Genomic DNA, 23,187 nt, shown 5'->3' on the forward strand with positions numbered 1-23,187 from the left:
TCAAGCTTTAATCTCCTGCTCATACTATTTCTGAAGCATAAAACAGACGGTCCCGTAGTTAAGGACACCCGACTTACAGATGACCCATAGTTACAGACGGACCCATCTGCCCATTGTGACCTCTGGTGAAGCTCTCTGGATGCTTTACTATAGTCCCAGACTGCAATAATCAGCTGTAAAGTGTCTGTAATGAAGCTTTATTGATAATCCATGGTCCCATTACAGCAAAACATTTTGAAACTCCAATTGTCACTGTGGCAAAAAAAAAAATTTCTCTGGAACTACAATTATAAAATATACAGTTTCGAATTACATACAAATTCAACTTGGGAACAAACCTACGGACCCTACGTAACCCAGGGACTGCCTGTATCCTGACAAAAAATAGTACTTTCAATTACAGTTTCATTGGACATCTGTAACATCTCTCTTTAAACATTCTTCCTTTCTTTCACAGTAGATAAGGTTGGAAAAATATGTAGGTCCATCAAGTTCAATCTACTGCAGAATAGACCTGTCATGCATTTCTTTTGAGTATGTTCTCCCGAGTCAAACAATTCATCAAGATGCTTTTTTAAATATTTATGGTTCTCAACAACCTCAACACCCTATCTGTTAATTAAATTGCTAACCATGTTTTTTGTTTTGCTAACTTTTAAACCATTTGCCAAAATCCAAAAGACTTCATATAACATATAACTTCATATAACATATCTCTTTCTCATCTCTAGCTATCGAGCACACTCTATCAAAAAATATAACATAGCACAATGATGATCAAATATAAAAAAGGAAGTCCTATACACAGAAAACACGTATCTACAGAAGATTGAGTGCATGATTTAACTTTTGGTAATCAAGCAAGATATAAATTTATAACAGACATCTCAATTAGACCTCTATACTGTAGTTCCCCAAAACAATAGTTTAACATTAATATATTACCATGATTAGTTGATGATAAATATCGAAAAAAAATTATAAAATGACACATGAACTACACATTGTAGGTTTACAGATATCTATGGATGTTACAGGTGGATATTTTTGGCGCTCAGTTTGATGTGATCTCATCAAAACGTCTTTAATAAAAATAGTAATAAAGGTGCACCATGTTCTGACACCAGGCGGAGAGCAAGACCAGGCAAGCAGAGGCTAATGTGTGGTCAGACTTTTTACTATTTGCAATGAAGACATATTGATGAGACCCAAATGTTCTGCGCCAAAAATATACACCCAGAAGACCCATAGATATCTGTAAAACCACAATGCAGATCTATGTACATCTTTTTCTTGCTACATAAATTACTCAGATCGACTTTATTTCCCTCCAGTAGGGGATAGGCAGTTAACAAATCCTTTCCCTTTTCGCTACAGGAGGCAACATGGACCTGGATTTTTTATCTTTTTACGAGAGACCCACCCATGAATCTGACTGGAAAACAATGGCCCACATTTACTAAAAACATTGCAGTGTGCAGTTTGCCTGTGTAGTATGCAGGGTGCGCCAGATTCAGGACTTCTGAAGCTTGTTCTTCATTAATCTGGCACCCTCTGCACAGCTCTGACAGAGTGCAACACTATTCTTTAGGAGCACTTTTAACATGGGCTGTGTCACACACTTCTGTCGGACTTTGCACAATAAATGTGGTGCAAGGTCTGACTGGGCAACGGAACGCCCATTTCAGTACAGTATAGTGCAGCTGCACCACGTATGTGTGTCAGACACTTATTAAATACCTGTGCAAGCAGTTTGCACTGAAAAGAATGTGCAAAGTCCACCGGAAAATTGGTGCACGGCCCTTAGTAAATGTGGGCACCACTGTATTAGCCTTTTCTGAATCAAGGGAACTTTCTGTCACGCTTGCATTAGTTATAGCAGACAAAAACACTAAAAAGACGGTAATCTTCTGTACGTGGAAACCAATTGTGAGGGAAACTAAACGGCAGGCTTTGGGGTTTTCATCATTGTTCTCCTCAATAATGAAATAGAAGAGTGTAAGGTAATAATGCCCAATCTAACCTTATACTGACATCTTATGGAGAAACAGGACAAGTATTCACTGAATTACTAGCAATGGCAGTTGCATTCATGCTGTGTCATGTATCTAGCAGCACAACTGCTTTGCTCCCATTATAAAATCTTTTCTTCTATTTTTGGAGTGATAATCAAAAACAAAAATGTAAAGATTTCTTTCTGCTCAAGTCAAAGAAAAATGGATTCAGCTAGAGATCCACAAAAATGGAGACCATTATATTTACGGTATTAATGAATTTCCTAATACTGTATTGTTTTATGTACAGTACACATTCACACTTGTTATATGTTTCTATTGCTTATTGATGAGCAGAATATTGCAATATGATTTAGGATCTGTCATGCTAGGTGCACTGAATGTGTATCCATCAAGCAGAGGTATAGCAGCCTTTTGCGTTACTAAAGGGGAAAAATTCAGTTCTTGGCCTACCTCAGCATCCAAATACACAGCAGTAGCCGACAACCATCAACTGCAAAAAGGCAACCAGACTCTTCAAAAAATGGAACCCATGTTCCATTAACCACATAACTGCACACAAATAAACCTGATTTAGGACAGGGGACTAGTCCCATCACAACTTACCTCATCTTCTTCTTCCTCCTCACTGCTCACACGGACACTGATTTTTGGTGCTCCTGATCTTACTAGTTTTTTACAGGCTCTTCGAATAAAGTATCCAGAAAATAACATGCCAATATCTGAGGCCAGCAAACGGACTATGTTCCAAGCATCTACACTGCTGAGTCTAGAAAGGGAAATAAGGGAGATAGAAGTTATTTTATATGCTGGAGTGTAAAATCCTAAAATTTTTTATAAAGTCCTCAGTAAATCTATGATGATGGGTGGAGGTGCTAAGAGTCCACACTACCAATCTGATATTGAATGCATATCCTAAATACATTGGGGCACATTTACTAGGTCCTTGCGGCAGTTTTCTGTCTGACTTTGCCTGTTCTTTTGTGTGCAATCTTCTTTCACAGGTATTTAAGAAGTGTCGGCGCCATAATTGTGTCGCATGAGACCCTCTTGTGTCGCAGCTGCACTATTCTTCACGTGACACAAATAATGTCACTGAAAGGGGCGTTCCGGTGCACAGTTGGACTGTGCGCCACATTTATCATGCAAAGACCGACAGAAGTCACACGCCCCAAAAACAAGTTGGTGCACTCTGTCGAAGCAGTGCCAGATTCATGAATAACAGGCTCAAAATTTATGACACATCTATTAGAAGGGGGACGGGCCTTCGGACAATCCGACGGATTCGGACAACGCGTGGGATTTAACATCGCAAATTGTGTCGCAAGCCATGCACTCACATACACCAGGAAGAAGAAGGTGAACTCCGGTGGACCTCAGCAGGGAAGCGACAGATGCAGGATATCGGGAGCACGACCTTGGTGAATCGCGCCAGACTTCATCTTCGTCAGACCGTCCGGATCGGGGATCGTGCCAGGACCGGGTAAGTAAATGTGCCCCACTGTATTTGTACATAGTAAATGTACAGCAGGTGCCATTATATGTTTACGGCTGCCGAATGTGCCTTTCCACTGGATGTACAACAGTCAATTACTTACAAAATTATCCTTCTTACCTCATAATTCCAAAATGTTTCAGGATTTCTTCCCAAAGATAATCTGAGAAGATAGTAAAGAAAAAATAACATGACTACAAAACGACTGCACACATTAAGCAGCAATATTAAGCAGTTTTTGCATTGCCCGCATAGATAACCTATTGTATTTACAATTGTACAGAATCAACTTTTATTTCTCTGTTTCCTTTATTTTGTGGTTCATTGTAATATAATGTAGGGTTGACACCTAAGGCTGGGTTCACACATTCAGGATTTATGATGTCATATCTGAATCCAAAAATATCAAGAGTCTTATCTGGTTTCATTTGGTCTATCCCTTTATGATATCCCCTCGGTTTTGCCATCCAAAGTACATTAAAACAACTAAACATGTCAACCTAATTTCAAGGGACTTTTCTATCCATATAAAATCACCACAATCACAAGCGTAATACATTTCTCCGTGTTGAGAAGTGGCCAGCAGTTCAGCTTGTGCATTACTGTTTTAGGGTATACAGCTTGTAACAAAAAGGTGGGACAGTGAAATATCTCACAAAATACACCTCAGATCGAAAAACTAACTATATATGTGTCTTATATTTTTTAAAAATCTATCCAATGATACCAAATGAGGCCCCCTAACCCCACCCCCTGGGGTGGTGCAACTTTAAAAAATTACATTGCTTTAAACTAGATAATTTCAATTGTGGTGACATATGGTTCAGTAATCATCCAAAATTAAAATGTTTGCAAAAACGTTGGGGTATATTTTGATACACATTAGATCCAAAATCTGAAAAAAGACATATGCATTATTTTTCTATAAGCTATCAAAGCCGATTACTTAATGTAGAGCTTTCCATACACGAAGTCCCCAGGTTACGGACAGGATAAGTTCCATAGGTTTGTTCTTAAGTTGAGTTTGTATTTAATTCGGAACTGTATATTATAGCTTTGTCCAAACAGAATTTTTATTTTTGCCCCTGTGATAATTGGAGTTTATTGCTGTAATGGTGTAATGGGATCAAGGATTATCAATAAAACGTCATCACAGACACCTTACAGCTGATTATTGCAGGCTGGGACTAAAGTAAAGCAGCCAGAGAGCTTCACTAGAGGTCACAGTGGGCAGAGGGGTCCGTCTGTAACTAGGGGTCGTCTGTAAGTCGGGTGTCTGTAAGTAGGGAAACGCCTGTATTTGAAAACTTTGTAGTTTGTGTGTGACCATCAGGATATTTTTAATTTTGGTAATTTTTCCTTTTTTGGATGACTTAATCTGAGGTGCGTCTTATAGTTGGGAATATATAAGGTAGTTAGTCAACTTATACAATTTGATCAAAAAGTGTACAAGAACCTTGTGTTCATTTTGCCTAGTAGCAGCAGATAGTTGTTTAATATGTGGATGTGAGGTCTGGGTCCTCTCTTCTATAGTGATATAGTGATATACATTTACAACCCATGGAGCTTAAAAAATACAGGCAGTTCCCAGGTTTAGGTACAAGATATGTTCTGTAGGTTTGTTCTTAAGTTGAATTTGTATGTAAGTCGGAACTGTATATTTTATCATTTTAACTCCAGCCAAATTTGTTTTGGTCTCTGTGAAAATTGGATTTTAAAAATGTTGGGTTGTCATCAGAACCAGGATTAACAATAAAGCTTAATTACAGACACCTTTGATAACTATTACAGCCGATTATTGTAGCCTAAGGCTAAAGTACAGTAATTACCAATATCCAGGGCTCCGTTTGTAACTAGGGGTCATCTGCAAATTGGGTGTTCTTAAGTAGGGGACCGTCTGTAGCCTTATATGATGGATACCTTGTTACAGGCATAGATAGAAATTGAATTCACATTAAGGAAATATCACTATTGCAATGCACAGGTAGAGCTATGGAAACCTAGCCTAATGTTATGCTTCTTTATAACGCATACCAATATTTAATACTAGCACACAGTCATTTTACCTTTAGGAGGGACATAAGCAAATGCAATCTGGAAAGATGACTGTATAATAAGCAGAAAAAAGCTGGTATAGTATATAGACTTTAAAAATTTTCCAGTGTGTCCTAAAAGAAAGAAAAGAACAAACAACATTTTAAAAAACTATTAAAAAACTCCACATGGAATAAACTTGAGAACTGTAAACATTTCTTGAACCCATGTTCCATTGCATTCTGTAATTATACTATTACGTTTCTATGCCTTCTTGTGCTCACTGTGATGCATATTCACTTTACTTTTTGTGTATCTCTTAAACCCTCCAAATATTTAACTTTGTTTAATTCATTCGCTAGGTATGTTATCAGCATTGGGTAAACTTTTAAATATACTTTATTCCCTTATGTCTTTTGGATACAAAATGAAGGCAGAAATTCTTCACATTTGTGACATTGTAAGTCTAGTTAGCATTTGTAGTGTTATTTTACATTTCACAAAATGTGTTGTTTAAAATAATAAATTTTTTAGAAGTATTTTTCAGCTCTGATGCATGGTAATGGTTAATATAAGGCTGCCGAGAAGAATTCAAATTTACCATTTAGGAAACCATGTTATCAAATGACCTTTTTTATACAAGGTAATAAAGATACAGTAATACAATTACAAAAAAGAGAGGGCATTATAAAATCATTACCATGTAATAGAGGTTTGAAGCCTGAAGTCTCACTTTTTCAAACATTATAATTGACTACGATAAGTTATATTAAAGTAATTAAGAACATTAGAAATGTGTTCATCATCTCTCAAACATGCAAATAAGTCTACCTTTCATTGTATCATATGTTGGCTTTGATAGAAGAGGGATGAGCATCAGGTACACAAAATAGATGATGGAGAATCCATTGAAACGAATGCAAATGGCTTCAGGATAAAAAAAAATAAAGATATTAGACCTTTTTGTCATTACACATCTATAAGTATATGACTGACATAGAAAAAAACTTCATGATATTCATATATCATACAAGTTATAAAATTACACGCAGGAAAATCTTACAGAAGACACTGTGCCATTTCCAAAGAAGTAATTATATACAGTATATAAATCTTTATATCATGATATACAAGACATTTGAGAAAGATTTGAGAAATGACTAAGACTGTAGTGGCGTAGTAAATTTCGATACATACCTGCTATTAAGCAGCCAGGAAGGAGGAAACGGAAGACGAGCCCGCATAGTAGTTCATTTGCCATTCTCTATGCCAATCAGCACAGACAGGTTAGGAAGCGCCAAGGAGTCTTGTCACCATAGAGTATACATCTTAAATGCCTAGAAGTAGTAGATTGGCATTTACATTTCCAACTGACTGATAAGTTGAAGGACTGACTAAAGAGAATAGACCCACCTGTGAGTCCACACTGGTCAAAGAGCAGCTCAGAGTGAGAGGTCTTCTGTGTGGTCCGGGGAGGTGCCTGTGAGCAGAGGGAAGGAAGTATTGATCCAGATGCCCTCATATCTCACTGCTTACAATTCACACTGCTATTAAATCTCACTCCTCACCTTCTCCAGTCTCTGCTGTAAGCAAACAAGCTGTTTGCAGTGGGCTATTACATATAGATTAAGTCTTCAGACACCGCTTAGTTCAGGGAAACTCAAATCCAACTACATAAAGAGGAAAAAAATGATAGTTTTTTAATTATTTAACAAGAGCCTGCTTGATGAATAGCAGAAGCAGTAGTTAACGATTATTGATAATGGAATGTAATTCATAGTTAACAATTATTGATATGGAATTACATTATAATATCATTGCTTTTCTCATAACAAAATGCTTTGAAATGTAAACAAAGACAATTGAAGGGCAAGAAAGAGTATAAATGATGCAAGGATGTGTAATGTATTTTTTTAGGCAGGTCTAGAGATCACACAATTATAATAAATATGTCAGCGTAAAGGGACGTTGTCACCACCTTTTACACCACTAAACTAGCAGCCCCCTCATGTAGGGAATGAAATATACTTTCTAGCATTACCTCTTTTATGTTAAACCTCACCTATTTAAAGCTAGAAAATATTGACTTCTGTCATATGCAAATAAGATCTTGCCACATATGCACTTGAAAAACATTTCCAAAATCCACCCTTTTCTAACCACAGAGACCTCCAAAACCCTAGTTAGTGCTTTGATTTTGGAGTTAGTGCTTTGATCTTGGATTTAATGTGACTTCCTACTAATCGGTCTTTCACTTACCAAACTCTCACCACTATTATCTTATTATTAACACAGCAACTGGGCTCATGTTTCAATCCAGATGCTTCCAGTCTGTGTCACTCACTGTACTGGCTGCCAGACAGTACATACTAATCCACCTCATCCACAAAGCTCTGCACAGCGCTGCACTTATCAAACTCTCTTCCCTCGTCTCAGTCTATTGCCCAGCCTGTGCTCTTCAATCTCTTATTACACTCACATCTCCAGGATTTATCCTGAGCTGCACCAATTTCCTGGAATGCCCTACCCTGGACTATCAGACTAATACCCAACAGCCTAAGCTTTAAACGTTCCCTTAAAACCCATGGCTGACCTATTACATTCCCTAATTGCTAGTAAATTTCACTCTTTTCACTAACCAACACTATGTCCTCCTCCCGTCTATGTATTTCCTCACCACTTGATATCATTAAACAGGTTACTCTGCAGACCTTTGCATCCTGGATTCTGTCAATATGGATATATGCTGGAGACTTTTTTGCTCCGCACATTTAAAAATCCACAATTTTTTTATTTTCAATGTACAGAGCTGTATAAGAGACAGTTTTCTGGGTAGCAAATTGTATCAATTTGGTGAAATTTGAGTAAATAACATTTGTATAAAATCTGCCACCCATACTACTTCCATACTTCAATAAATAGAGCTGTATAAAGTGTCATTTTATGATCACTTTTTATTTGGGGCGCTATTTTCATTTCTTTGTCCTCTCTGTCTACACACATGCCTGGATGCTTCCCTTGGAAAACTTGCATAAAGACTGTCTCCCTGTGTTTATATCTTCTGGAATGGATAAAGAATAACTTGGTAGAACTGAATACAGATAACAAAGGGGTTGATATTGGTGGGGGACAGGATTATAACTTTGTTGTATCAAAAGTTTTTTGAAAAAATAGTCAGCTCAACACCATGTAAATACAATACTAAGAGCCAGAAATATGGCTCGAAACGCGTAGATGGATGTACATCTCTAGTTTTTATCATGTCTTAATAAAGTAAAGTTTTTATATTTTTCCAACAACTGAAGTGCTGGACATTCACTTTTCTAACTTACCTTTATTAGGAATTCTCCAGTGTTGTTCTGTTCTGTGATTGGTGATCCATTAGCCTCTACTCCATCTTCTTTCTTCCTTTCCTTGCTGTCCGTCCTGGCCGGCCCACAGACAGGAAGAACATGTGGCGTTTCTCCCGCGACGTAGTCTGTGCTGTGAGCGTTCACAGCTGTGTCTCAGCTCAATGAGCAGAAGCAAAGCGCATGAGCAGAGATACGTCACTAAGAAGATCGCCCCCGTCCGATCCCACCTACTCCTACCCACTCCAGACGGGGATGCAGCGGGGAAATGAAGAAGAGACCGGGTGCATAAATTCACCCGATACTGGCCATGGTAGGAGTTACCTATTTTAAGAACAAATGCCCATATTTCTTTTATTTTTAAGCCAAGGTCGCCAATCCATTTAACGTAGTAGGTGCAATATAAATGTGGAACTATTGTCCAACCAACCAGAGTTTAGATCTCAGAGATCCTCTGGCTGTTTAGGGCATAAATCATAAATGTCACTTGCTGTTCCTTTGCACCAAATTTTACAAAGTGCAGATTTCTGCTAAATAAAAATAGCTGAATCTTTAAAATTGTATTAGTCTTATAATTTTTTTTTCACTATCAATCCCATGGTAGGGGGATCACATACATAACATCATGATAAATGGAACAGCAAAAGATACAAAAATACTTTGAACTGAAAAAGTGGAAGGAGGACCCTGCATTTGAAGGCTCACAATCTATATAATCAATACACTTCCCACCCAACTTGCAGCATGAGAGTGACATTTCTGAGAACATATACTGCAGATCAAAGGCTGTAATAAGACGCATATTAACTTTTGAGGAAGACACACATTAATAACAGAAGGAATTATTTACCTGGGTTATGGACAAACCATTAAAATGGGCAAAAGTGGCGATGGCAGTTTAGCATGCTGCTGTCTGTGCATCGTCTGCATAGAAAATGGAAGGTAACTGTTTACTTGTCGGCGCACTTTCCTAGCACAATAGAGAGGAGGCACTCTGGAATCTGCAAGGGTTTGCACTGACCTCAAGATGCTTTTAAATAACATTTAAATAATAAAACATTCATCGAAGATGATAAGAGAAACAGCCTTAATTGTACTGCATGGCACATAAACTTATAAATGTTAGCGACATCCACTGCTCATCCATTTTCACTTCCTAAACTCCATTCACAGTGATAAAAATCAGATGTTAAGAGAATGTACTGTGAGAACATGGCCTATAACATTAAACCAAGTGTCATTGTTATTCATATTTTTAATGATTTAAAAATAAACTCCATGTCACCATCTATATTTAATAAAATTACCATATACTGCATTTTGACTTCAGCTGTAAGAGTAACACCTAATAACTCTTCAAGGTCTTTCTTTTCATCACCAACAGGATTAACACTTTTACAGTGGGTACAGAAAGTATTCAGACCCCTTTAAATTTTTCACTCTTTATTTCATTTCAGCCACTTGGTAAGATCAAAAATAGTTCTTTATTTTTGCTCAGTAACCCGTTCACGCTCTGTACCGTACATGTATCATAATCTTGGAATACTTTCAAAATAACCAGACAGACAATGGTGTTTTTTTTTTTGGGGGGGGGGGGGATTGTTATATTTATTTTTCACAGCTAGTGAATTCTAATTTTTACATAATATAACACGTTCGAGCAAGATATAATTTTTCGACATTTGCTGAATTTTTTGGGTTTTTTTTCTGTGCTGCGACACCATATTGCTTTGCACCGGGATGCTCTTGTCATTACTATTTGTAATGTTACAGCTGTTCCTGCTTCAATAAATCCAGTTATGAAAAATGTATTTAAAGGATCTACCTCTAGGATGAAGGTTTGTAGACCAAGCACACTGACATACTGGTGTGTGCCCCCTACGGCAGGATCCGCTCTTCTTTTAGTTTCTTATGCCTGGTTTTTAACCCTTTAAGGTCCTGGCCCATTTTTGTTTTTTCATTTCTATTTTTCACTCCTCACAATCAAAAATCTATAACTTTTTTTTTTCTTACACATAAAGAGCTGTATGGCGGCTTGTTTTCTGCATAACAAACTGCACTTCATAGTGATGGTATTTATTCATTTTGCGTATTGCGTTTTTTCACCAATATCACTGCATTTGGAATAATAACTTTTTCATATTTTGGTGTAGGAGCTGTGGGTGGTGTCATTTTTTGCGACTTCTGGTGAAGTTTTCAATGCTAGCATTTTTAGAGCTGTACGACCTTCTGATAACTTTTTATATAATAATATTATGATAATATAATTTTAAATTTTTTTCAGAATGGCAAAAAAGTGCCATTTTCAAATTCGGGTCCTATTTTCCCGTAAACGCAGTGAAAAAACGTTATTATATTTTGATACATCGGGCATTTTCGGTCATGGTGATACCTGATGATTTTTACTGTTTATTTATATTTATATCAGTTCTAGGGAAAGGGGGGTGATTTAAATTTTTTGTTTTTTTTTATCTTTACTTTTACTATTTTTCAGACTCCCTAGGGTACTTTAACCCTACATTGTCTGATTGATCCTACCATATACCGTCATACTACAGTATGGCAGTGTATGGGGATTTTCATCCTCATTCATTACAATGTGCAATTAACATATAGTTATGAATGGGTTAAATCCAGAAAGCCTCGGGTCTTTCAAAGACCCGAGGCTGTCATGGCAACCAATCGTCGGTCCCCAATGACGTCACGGGGAACGACCATCTCCAACAAGATGGCGGCGCCCACGCGCCACCATCTTTTTGAAGCCACCGGCAGCTCTGCCGGCAGCGATGTGCGTGTTAACAGCCGGGTGTTACCGGTACGCAGCAAAGACTTACGCAGCCCGTGAGCCCTCTACATGCATCCGCCGCCGACCAGTGACGTGCTATTACGTCACGGATCGAGAAAGAGTTAAGAAAAAGAGGTTTTTAAAACTCTGCAAATAAACCCAAGGGGCTCTGGGATCCATAGGCGTTAATGGAGCCTGGAGACCTTCAGGCTCATTTGGAGAATTTAACAGACCTTTTTTTCCTAAAAACCAGGGCTTAAGAAGCTAAAAGAAGAGTGGATCCTGCCAGAGGTGGCACACACCAGCAAAGATGTGCTGTGAAGAGATGATGGCTCTCTCTGGAAATAGTAGAACTTTCTGGTAATCCTTTTGATTTATGGACCTGGGTCACTTTGAGTTATCCAGTGGAACATACTAGCTGGTATAGGATTTAAGATTTTGATATAATGCATTGGAAAATGCTTTAAGTAAACATTCTTTGCTGGCTCCAGATGTCTGTATAGCTGTAATAACAGACCCAGGACAAATGTAATCAGCAGAGTAGAAACTGCCGATGATCAGCAATGAGATGTCTAGATATAATTGACAAGCTACCAGATACAGCAGATTTTAAAATGGAAAGGAAACTCAAGTCTTTCTCATCATCGGTGATGACAGGTGGAGTAATGAGACCATTTTATTGCACAATATATAAGTGTATGTAATGTTTAATGTGAGCCAACAACAGGCTGGATATGATGACACCGCATTATGGGAATGTGAGATACATCTCAAGATGTCAGGAGAGAGATATGAAGCCTGACCTATACATTAAGGCCACATGCGCTGAAATGATATTTCTTCTTTGTAAGAAGGATATGAAATGTAAATGAATAACATTGTCGATCACGAGACAGTAGACAAGTGTTATCTCTAAAGCTCATGTATAAGGAGCAGCTGCTGTCAGAAATGTCACTATTCAGTCTGTAGAAGAAGAAGCATAAAAGATGCTTGTATTTTATCATGTTCATCCTGTGGAGTACAAAAAAAAGAATTTTGAGAGGTTATGAAAAAGGGTCACTTTTTGCAGGGCAAAAATGAGACATCTATGAGTGATATCATCATAGATTATTCACTATAACTGTCATAACATTACTGTGCTACATGCTGACCAGGACCTGCAATGATCATTGGAATAATACTTATAGACATTAATACCCCAAAAGAATAATAAACTAGAAAATAGTTGCTGTTTCTATCTTAGGGGTTTACCTAGTCTCTGCAGACATTCATATGTTCTAACAGCTAGTACCCATTATCAGGGGCGTAACTACAGCAATAGCAGCCATAGCAGCAGCTATGGGGCCCTGATGTCAGCGGGCCCACCATACAAACTGACACACTGAAGAATGGAAAATGTGCACCATTATATACAAATTGGCCCACATTTACTAAAAACAGTGAAAACTATGTAGTTGCCTGTGTAGTGTGCAGAGGGTGCAGAGTGTAAAACAATGCACTCTATGCTGGAAATTTGTGACTAAAAATGTTTCGGATTTCACAAGACAACATGTAAAGCCAACATATTCACAATCAATACTTGTTTGGTTGCAATGCCATCTGACAAATTAGCCCAATCTTGATATCCACAAACCTGGATTAATTGGGGCACATGTATCACCTGAATCCTGATGTGAAAGTTTAAAAAGTTGCTAAAAATTGCAAATTTTGGTGCAAATCAACGCCTGCCCCTGACCAACCATAGAAATGAGCTTATAGCTAATGACTTTTGTCAAGTGACTAGGGACTTTTTTTTACTTTGCACCCAGGGTTGGACTGGCCCACCAGTGGACTGCACAGGTGGGCCCCAACACCTGTGCTGAAATGGCAGTGGGCTCTGTCTGCATATGAGGACCATGCCAGTGCCAATATGAGGCAGATGCTATTGTCAATGCAAATGAGACGCAACCAGGGCACTTCCCCAGGGAACATCACACTTGGACCCTGGATGCATAGCCGACGTGCAGAAGTTTCTGTCAGTTCGGCTTCAGCAGTAAGAAGACGGGGAAAAGGACACAGTTTGGGGGGCAGTGAAAGTCTGGTGGGCACTATATACAATAGACATTTCATGGGGTCTATATGTATATTATTGATATGTTTCACGGCCGGAACCAGGCATGTAGAGTCCATTCGTTCACCTTTTCTGCGACGCACAAATACACGGTGCTTGAACCAAAGATCTCAAATTGGGACTCATCAGACCAAATTACAGATTTCCACTGGTCTAATGTCCGTTCCTTGTGTTCTTTAGCCCAAACAAGTCTTGTTTCCTGTTCGTAGCAGAGGTTTCCTAGCAGCTATGTTACCATGAAGGCTTGCCAACTTTGCCTGGCATTGACCTGGTCTCTAATCTGAGCTGCTGATAACCTGCGATTTCTGAGGCTGGTGACTCGGATGAACTTATCCTCTTCAGCAGAGATGACTCTTGGTCTTCCTTTCCTAGGGCGGTCCTCATGTGAGCCATTTTCTTTGTAGCGCTTGATGGTTTCTGCAACTACACTTGGGGATACTTTCATAGTTTTCCCAATTTTTCGGACTGACTGACCTTCATTTCTTAAAGCATTGAGGCCACTCGTTTTTCTTTACTTAGCTGCTTTTTTCTAGCCATAATACAAATTCTAACAGTCTATTGAGTAGGACTATCAGCTGTGTATCCACCTGATTTATGCACAACACAACTGATGGTTTCCACCCCCAAAATCCCACTTATTAAACCTGACCTGGGATGTGAAAACCTTTTCAGGTGACTACCTCTTGAAGCCAAAAGCGTGCAAAGCAGTAATCAAAGAAACTACTACTTACTTTGAAGAACTTACAATATAAGACACATTTTCAGTTGTTTCACACTTTTTTGTTAAGTATATAATTCCACTTGTGGTAATTCATAGTTTTAATGTCTTCAGTGTGAATCCACAATTTTTATAGTTATGAAAATACAGAAAACTCTTTGAATGAAAAGGGTGTCCAAACTTTTGGTCTGTACTGTATATACATCACATATATGTTATATACATATTATGCTGTACGAAGTGCAGAATAATATTTATAAAATGGTGCACATCCTCCATTCTTTAGCGTGTCAGGTCGAATGATGGGGCCTCCTGATACTATGGGCCTCATGGCAGCTGCTTTGGCTGTAGTTACACATCTGATCCTGCCCCCCACACTTACACAGCCAGTTTGGTTGTATCAATCTGTGTAATGTTTCAATATGTTAAATAATGCTGTATGTTTTGCTGTTACTCAAATACAATTAAGGCTAATGTAGGTTACAAATACAATCATACATTTTTCACATATACACCTGATAGATTCTTTTGGGGTACACAGTTGGAACTTTTTTCACAAAATGTTTCTTGAAGTGAAAAGGTTTAGAAGCACTGCCTTAATTGCATATGACACAAATTCCTCCTACCTATGAAGGCATTTCTTTGTGAACATGCCATACCACTTTTAGTACTGTTTATGTAAAATGTTCTAATCTATAACATTTAAAATATGGCAACATAACAACATTTAGAGGGAGGAGGCAAGATGTCTTTGTTCTTAATATTGTATATTGAATATTTTCTATTAACTGCCCTTAGGGACTGGTGGAAAAAAGCTGGCTTACTGTAAGTAATGCAAATGCCACATTACTGATTATTCCATCTCATAGACTGAAGTATATGAGCCAACAAGCAAGATAACTATTTGCATTCAGCTTATTAACATCTTATGGTGGCTTCCTCTACAATCAGATTACAGAAACATTGGTAAATTGTTGGAAGACTTGGATAGAATTTTTGAGACTTCCAAAACCTTCCTAGACATTTTGTCCCCCGTACATATTAAAAAATATCAAAACAAGACTGTGATTTTCTTTCCTTTTATTAATCTCCAAACTGTAATGGTTTATTTAAACACTGTGATTGTATTGCATTGTGTTTTTGTTGTCTATATTTAACATGGAGCTGTGTTTAACAGCATGCACCTTAAGCCATTGACATACGTGACGTTCAGCTGGAGCTTTTCCATTGCGTTTCTGATTCAAATGTTAGACACAGCGCCTTTGCGTACTTTGATTTCAAATTCTAGATTTAGTGCCTTAATGTTGAGATTTTTCCATTGCACTTTCTAAGGTCTGCATTTGTGAGGTGTATTTTTTATTGCGATTGGTTGGGTTTGTGATAACAAATGCATTTACATGCATAATCAGCAGGAATAACAAGAAATTTAACCAAGAACTAAAAGAAAACAAACCACTGCGTTTTTTACAAATTCAAAGAGGCACATATGTATTCAATTAATCAACACAACCAAAAAACACACACATATTTCAATGCGTTCTAAAACACCATCTAGATGTCACGTGTGTCACTGGCCTTACTGACTAATGCAGTTCTTGCTTCACTGGGGTACAGGGTTTGAGGACCCTTGCTGTACCCTACATTGTTAAAACAATCGGTGAAGACAGATTAACCCCTTAAGGACGCAGGGTTTTTCGGCTGATTTCTCGCTCTCCAACTTCAAAAATCCATAACTTTTTCATTTTTACGTGTACAGACCTGTGTGAAGGCTTATTTTGTGCGTAACAAATTTTACTTTCCCATGATGTTATTTATTTTAACATGTCGTGTACTGCGAAGCTGAAAAAAAATTCCATATGTGGAAAAATTGAAAAAAAACCGCACGTGCGTCACGTTCTTGTGGGCTCAGTTTTTACGACTTTCACTCTTCGCTCCAAATAACATGCCTACTTTATTCTCTGGTTTGGTGCGATCGCGGTGATACAAAATTTATATAGGTTTTATTGTGTTTTAATACATTTTCAAAAATTAAACGAATGTGTACAAAAAAGAAAAAAAAATTTTTGCCATCTTCTGACGCTAATAACTTTTTCATACTTTGGCGTAGGAGATGTGTGAGGGGTCATTTTTTGCGAAATGAGGCGACGTTTTCATTGCTACCATTTTGAGGTCTGTGCGACATTTTGATCATTTTTTATTTCATTTTTTATGTTATGTAAAAAGGTGTAAAAGTCGCATTTCGGACATTTGGGCGCCATTTCCCGCCACGGAGGTCACCGCCGGCCGTAACCGTTTTTATATTTTGATAGATCGGGCATTTTGGGACGCGGCGATACCTAATGTGTCTGTGATTTTTACTGTTTGTTATGTTTTATATCCGTTCTAGGGAAAGGGGGGTGATTTGAACTTTTAATATTTTATTAATTTTTTTTATTTTTTAAACTTTTTTTTTTTTTTTTTTTTTCACTATTTTTTAGACCATCTAGGGTAAATTAACCCTAGATGGTCAAATCGCTCCTACCATATACTGCAATACTACAGTATTGCAATATATGGCATTTTTGCAGGTCATACATTACAATGAGCCACTGGCTCATTTTAACGAACCTGCATAAACCATGTAGCCTCGTGTCAAAAGAAGACCCGAGGCTACCATGGTAACCGATCGCCGCCCCCCGATGACGTTCGGGGGCGTGGCGATCGAAAAAAAGATGGCGGCGCCCGCGCGCCGCCGTCTTTTAAACGCCGCCGGCGACTTTGCCGGCGGCGTTTAGAGGGTTAATAGCCGCGATCGGTGCAAGCACCGACCGCGGTTATTAGCGGTGGGGGTTTTGTGCAAAATGCAAAAACCCCCACCTCTGTATGAAGAGGACTCAGCCCGTGAGCCCTCTTCATACATCCCTTATACCTCTGCGCCGTAGAGCTACGGCGCAGAGCGTTAAGGGGTTAAAGAGAATCCATCAGGCAAAATAACTCCCAAAACTAAATATATTTTCAAAACCTGCCATAAGAAAGAATTGCCTCTATCCCGTCATTGTCCCTCTACATGCCTGTAAATCTAAGCAATCAGGTACTAAAGCTATATGCAAATGACCTGTGAAATGTCCAATGAGTCATTATCATATTCAGCAGTCCAGCTTATTCATGAGGGGGAGGCACAGCCACACCACCATTGTTAATTGACAGCCCGTTTACTGATGTAAAAACTCCTGTGCTGGCTGCCTCTCTATACTTCCTGCTGTATTCAACTGTATTCAACTGCTCTAGGATGCAGCCATGTGTATAGCAGAACATGTCAGGCACTTGTGTAGCTGATGTCTGTGTCTCTTACATGTGTATAGCAGAACATGTCAGGTACATGTATAGCAGATGTCTGTATCTCTCACATGTGTATAGCAGAATATGTCAGGTACTTGTGTAGCTGATGTCTGTCACATGTGTATAGCAGAACATGTCAGGTACCTGTGTAGCTGATGTCTGTATCTCTCACATGTGTATAGCAGAATATGTCAGGTACTTGTGCAGCTGATGTCTGTGTCTCACATGTGTATAGCAGAACATGTCAGGCACTTGTGTAGCTGATGTCTGTATCTCTCACATGTGTATAGCAGAACATGTCAGGTACTTGTGTAGCTGATGTCTGTGTCTCTCACATGTGTATAGCAGAACATGTCAGGTACTTGTGTAGCTGATGTCTGTCACATGTGTATAGCAGAACATGTCAGGTACCTGTGTAGCTGATGTCTGTATCTCTCACATGTGTATAGCAGAATATGTCAGGTACTTGTGCAGCTGATGTCTGTGTCTCACATGTGTATAGCAGAACATGTCAGGCACTTGTGTAGCTGATGTCTGTATCTCTCACATGTGTATAGCAGAACATGTCAGGTACTTGTGTAGCTGATGTCTGTGTCTCTCACATGTGTATAGCAGAACATGTCAGGTACTTGTGTAGCTGATGTCTGTGTCTCTCACATGTGTATAGCAGAACATTTCAGGTACTTGTGTAGCTGATGTCTGTATCTCTCACTTGTGTATAGCAGAACATGTCAGGTACTTGTGTAGCTGATGTCTGTGTCTCTCACATGTGTATAGCAGAACATGTCAGGTACTTGTGTAGCTGATGTCTGTGTCTCATACATGTGTATGGCAGGACATGTCAGGTACTTGTATAACTGATGTCTGTGTCACACAGGTGTATAGCCGAACATGTCAGGTACTTGTGTAGCTGATGTCTGTGTCTCACATATGTGTATAGCAGAACATGTCAGGTACATGTGTAGCTGATGTCTGTGTCTCTCACATGTGTATAGCAGAACATGTCAGGTACATGTATAGCAGATGTCTGTATCTCTCACATGTGTATAGCAGAATATGTCAGGTACTTGTGTAGCTGATGTCTGTCACATGTGTCTGTCACCCGTTTACTGATGAAAAAACTCCTGTGCTGGCTGCCTCTCTATACCTCCTGCTGTATTCAACTTTATTCAACTGCTCTAGGATGCAGCCATGTGTATAGCAGAACATGTCAGGCACTTGTGTAGCTGATGTCTGTGTCTCTCACATGTGTATAGCAGAACATGTCAGGTACATGTATAGCAGATGTCTGTATCTCTCACATGTGTATAGCAGAATATGTCAGGTACTTGTGTAGCTGATGTCTGTCACATGTGTATAGCAGAACATGTCAGGTACTTGTGTAGCTGATGTCTGTCACATGTGTATAGCAGAACATGTCAGGTACATGTGTAGCTGATGTCTCTGTCAATCACATGTGTATAGCAGAACATGTCAGGTACTTGTGTAGTTGATGTCTGTGTCTCACATATGTGTATAGCAGAACATGTCAGGTACTTGTGTAGCTGATGTCTGGGTCTCACACATGTGTATAGCAGAACATGTCAGGTACTCGTGTAGCTGATGTCTGTCTCTCACATGTGTATAGCAGAACATGTCAGGTACTTGTGTAGCTGATGTCTGTGTCTCACACATGTGTATAGCAGAACATGTCAGGTACTTGTGTAGCTGATGAGTGTCTCTCATAAATGTATAAAGCAGAATATGTTAGGTAGATGTGTAGCTGATGTCTGTGTCTCACACATGTGTATAGCAGAACATGTCAGGTACTTGTGTAGATGATGAGTGTCTCTCACACATGTGTAAAGAAGAATATGTCAGGTAAATGTGTAGCTGATGTCTGTGTCTCTCACATGTACAACACCCCTGCCAATGCATAGGCAGGCTAGTTGCAAATAGCGTCCTCTCCAGGTCAGGAGCTGTTAGAGGGAGACGCCAACCCTCTAGGAAGGTTTTAATTGCAGCTGTAGATACAGCCTCTAAAGGCAATAGTTAACTGGTGTATGTAGTCATCCAATGACCTGTCTGTTATGTCAGCTGCGATGTGATTGGAGAGGTGATACCTGACCACTATAAGTATAAAAACCCCTTCTAGGTGAAAGCACGTGGTGTAAGGTCTGTTCTTCAGTCCCAGGAACTTCTAGTGCCTCAGGCCTACTGCCTGGCACACAGGGCAAGCATGGAGACTTTAGCCTAGAACTGCAGCTTCCATCAATTGGACTTAGTTCCGTCTGAACCAGCCCAGCCTGTATCTACAGTACTATCAGGCTGCGTGCAACTTTCCTGCGGACCAGCTCTCTCTCTATGAACATTCCAGCATCAAAGAATCTGCTGTTAATCGTTTATTGGCCATTGCCTGCTGTTGAATAAAGAACTGTAAGTTGATTTGCACAACGTTGCCTCCGTCTGATCCCTGAATATGGCTGCTTACCACCACAGGCTCCCCATCCATTACCCAGGGACTCATCCTACAGACACTCAGGGGTTTCCCCAGGGAGAAACCACTGCATCATCCTATCCTTCCTTATTTCTTACACACCACCTGCTGAAAACCTGCCAGGCTGTAGGTCAGCCCTCCGGTCCCCATACCAAGCATCATGACCACAGTGTCGCACTAGCCAGCCACTCCAGTATTCTGGGCTCCGGAGGCATCCAGGTCACCAAGAAAAGGCTAGGCCCCGGTGGGGAATGTTGCAAGTGGTGTCACAAACGGGATATTTACTTTAGTGCCTTATACTGGCACTTTGAACTGTCGATTTACAAAGACTGTGCTGCCTAACCCTGCTGCCATACGGGTTAAGGCCCAAGTGTGCTTTACAAGAAAGACTGTTTTATTGCTGCCACGTGCTGTAGAGAGCTGCTTCAGCACCTACGAGGTTAATCCCTGCAAAGAACTGTGTCAGCAGGACCACCTGCCAAGAGGCCGATGCTGTCCAGTGAGAACGCCCTCCCAGATACACAGGTCACTGCCACCAGCTGAACAAAAACAGTGCAATCTGCACAAGGTGTAGTCTGCCTGTGAAGTGTGCAGGGTGCACCAAATTCTTGAATTTTGGCACCCATTCTTCATGAATCTAGCCCTCCCTGCACTGCCCCAACAGAGTGCACCAACTGTTTCTTGGTGTACCTTTAACATAGGCGTGCAACACACTTCTGTCGGACTCTGCATATTAAATGTGCCGCAAAGTCCTACTGTGTACCCTAAAGCCCCTTTATCACCGTAACGCCTCTCTCACTTCAGGACCCACTGAAATAAATGGCTCCTTTGTAGTCAGGCGCTATTATGCAGAAGGCATCAAAAGTTAGAGTTCAAGTACAGTTAGTCAGGGCTGGAGTAGGGGGTGTCAAACTGGGCATTTGCCCAGGACGCCCTGTCCTAATGGGACCCTCTGCATGCGGACTTTTATGGGCAGAGGATGTATTGCTCTTTTAATACCCCTTGGTTGATTGCTTGGGTAAAGATGCTTATCATCTATCTGTCTAGATAGTTATCTATCTCCTATAGATAATTTCCTATCGATATATCTGTCTATCTAACCATTTATCTGTCTAGCTTTTTGTCTATCTATTTTTCTATATATCTTGTGTCTACCTATCTCCTATCTATTATCTATCCATCAATCGTCTATCTCTCTACTACTTTATCTATCTATCTCTCATATCTATCTTCTAGCTATTGATATATAATCTACTTTATATTTTGCATCTATAAATCTATAATCTATATATTTAAATCTATATCAACTTTCATATTTATCTTCTATCATCAATCTACCTATCATCTATCTCCAATAAAATTCTCCTACAGTCCCATATTACAGATTTCCTGACCATACTACAGTTAGTAATCTACAAAGTGTTATTGCAGAACTAAAGGAGCCTCTTACTGACTGTGACTGTTCATAAAATAGTTTTATTTTGTGGCCCCACTTTGTCCAAAACCGGCCTTGCTAGTAGTCACACCTCGAGATGTCTTTGTGTAGCTCCTGCCTACATATATGTTTTTGCTCATAGCTGCAACTCTGCTACTATACAGCAAAACCTGGACATGTATTTAGTGTACTGGTAGACAAATGGACAAGTATCTCATAAATTTCTTGCCAATTCTTTCAAAATATAAGATGCCAGACATATGTAGTCAATAAAAATATTTTTTGTCGATTTAATACCAAGAGTAGGATACTGACAGAAGACATCAATAATGAGACACAAGGGACCAGTTGGGGATGAGTAGATTGCTATTACTGCCTTTCATGTTTTATGCTGAATAGTTGGTCTCAGAGTTTCCTTTCGCTTTTACCGTTGGTTACATTATATGTAGTGTAGAAATGTCTGGGGACCCACTAAAAGGTCTTTACATGAACAATAATGATTACTGATCTAGAAGAGGGAGCAGGTTCCCAGAGGTCTCTATCTGACAGCTGCTGATGGATTGGGAGCAGGTGAAGTATAGGGGTACAAGTGGTCTGTTTAGGTAGGTAGGAAGTGCTGGTCATAAGTGTATGTTTGCTATTGAGGTTTCTTTTTTTACAATTACCATATACACTTTTGACATAATGACCTGTATAAATTATGACAAGATATGCTGGAAAACACAAGGATGTACATTTGTCTTATGCTGGCCTGATCTGGTGCACAGAATTGCACAGATGCGGGGCAGGGATGCCCGACACCGGCATTCTACACAGCAAGGCACTGTCCCTACACGCCCAACCGTCGAATTGGACAAAGAAGTCGCAATTCCCAGCACAGAGTCGGAAATATTGACTAAATCATGGCTTGTACCCTGTTTTCAGGTGTATAAGCCATGATAAATGTGGCCCAAGGTCTTGTTTTTGACCACTGTGGTGTATATGCTCAAAGGGGTCCCCAGAGGTTGTAGTTGGTAATAGTGAAAAATTCACTGTGAGGAAAATATGCAGTCACATGATATTAATGTTTTTTGCCAATGGTAATCCATAGCATGTTGTGAGTAACAATAATGTGGTTGTTAAAAGCAACTATCAAAAAGAAGATAGCAGATCCATCTCCTGCACTGACAGGGGACAATTATAATATGAGCTTTAATGTGGGAGAAAGTCATATGTGACCACACCAGACAGAGGTACATGATGATGCAGATTTGTACTGACAATTTAAACCTCCACTCACATAACTTGTGCAGCTCAGGTTTGGGCCAGACACGTCAAGCAGCAGTGATCTTTTGTTGCATTTAGAGGATCAGTGTGGTGTGAATATAACTGTAAATAAGGCACCTGCATTCCCCAGAGATGGGTCAGTGAGGTTTCGACACCCATCACTATTGGAAAACCAAATGCTTTAA

General features: G+C 39.4%; 1 protein-coding gene across 1 annotated transcript in view; it reads right to left on the reverse strand.

The window, feature by feature from the left end:
* Positions 1–23,187, reverse strand: part of LOC140064316 (piezo-type mechanosensitive ion channel component 2-like) — an 87,788-nt gene that overhangs the window by 63,953 nt on the left and 648 nt on the right. Inside the window, exons 2-8 of the mRNA XM_072111074.1 lie at positions 7,113–7,214; positions 6,958–7,024; positions 6,742–6,881; positions 6,376–6,471; positions 5,577–5,678; positions 3,631–3,673; positions 2,622–2,784 (exon numbers count right to left, since the gene is read on the reverse strand). Of these exons, the coding sequence (XP_071967175.1) occupies positions 2,622–2,784; positions 3,631–3,673; positions 5,577–5,678; positions 6,376–6,471; positions 6,742–6,805 (468 nt within the window). The 5' untranslated portion in view covers positions 6,806–6,881; positions 6,958–7,024; positions 7,113–7,214. The remainder of the gene's footprint in view (positions 1–2,621; positions 2,785–3,630; positions 3,674–5,576; positions 5,679–6,375; positions 6,472–6,741; positions 6,882–6,957; positions 7,025–7,112; positions 7,215–23,187) is intronic.

The sequence above is a fragment of the Engystomops pustulosus genome, chromosome 6 (genome assembly GCF_040894005.1).
Source record: "Engystomops pustulosus chromosome 6, aEngPut4.maternal, whole genome shotgun sequence".
NCBI lineage: Eukaryota > Metazoa > Chordata > Amphibia > Anura > Leptodactylidae > Engystomops > Engystomops pustulosus.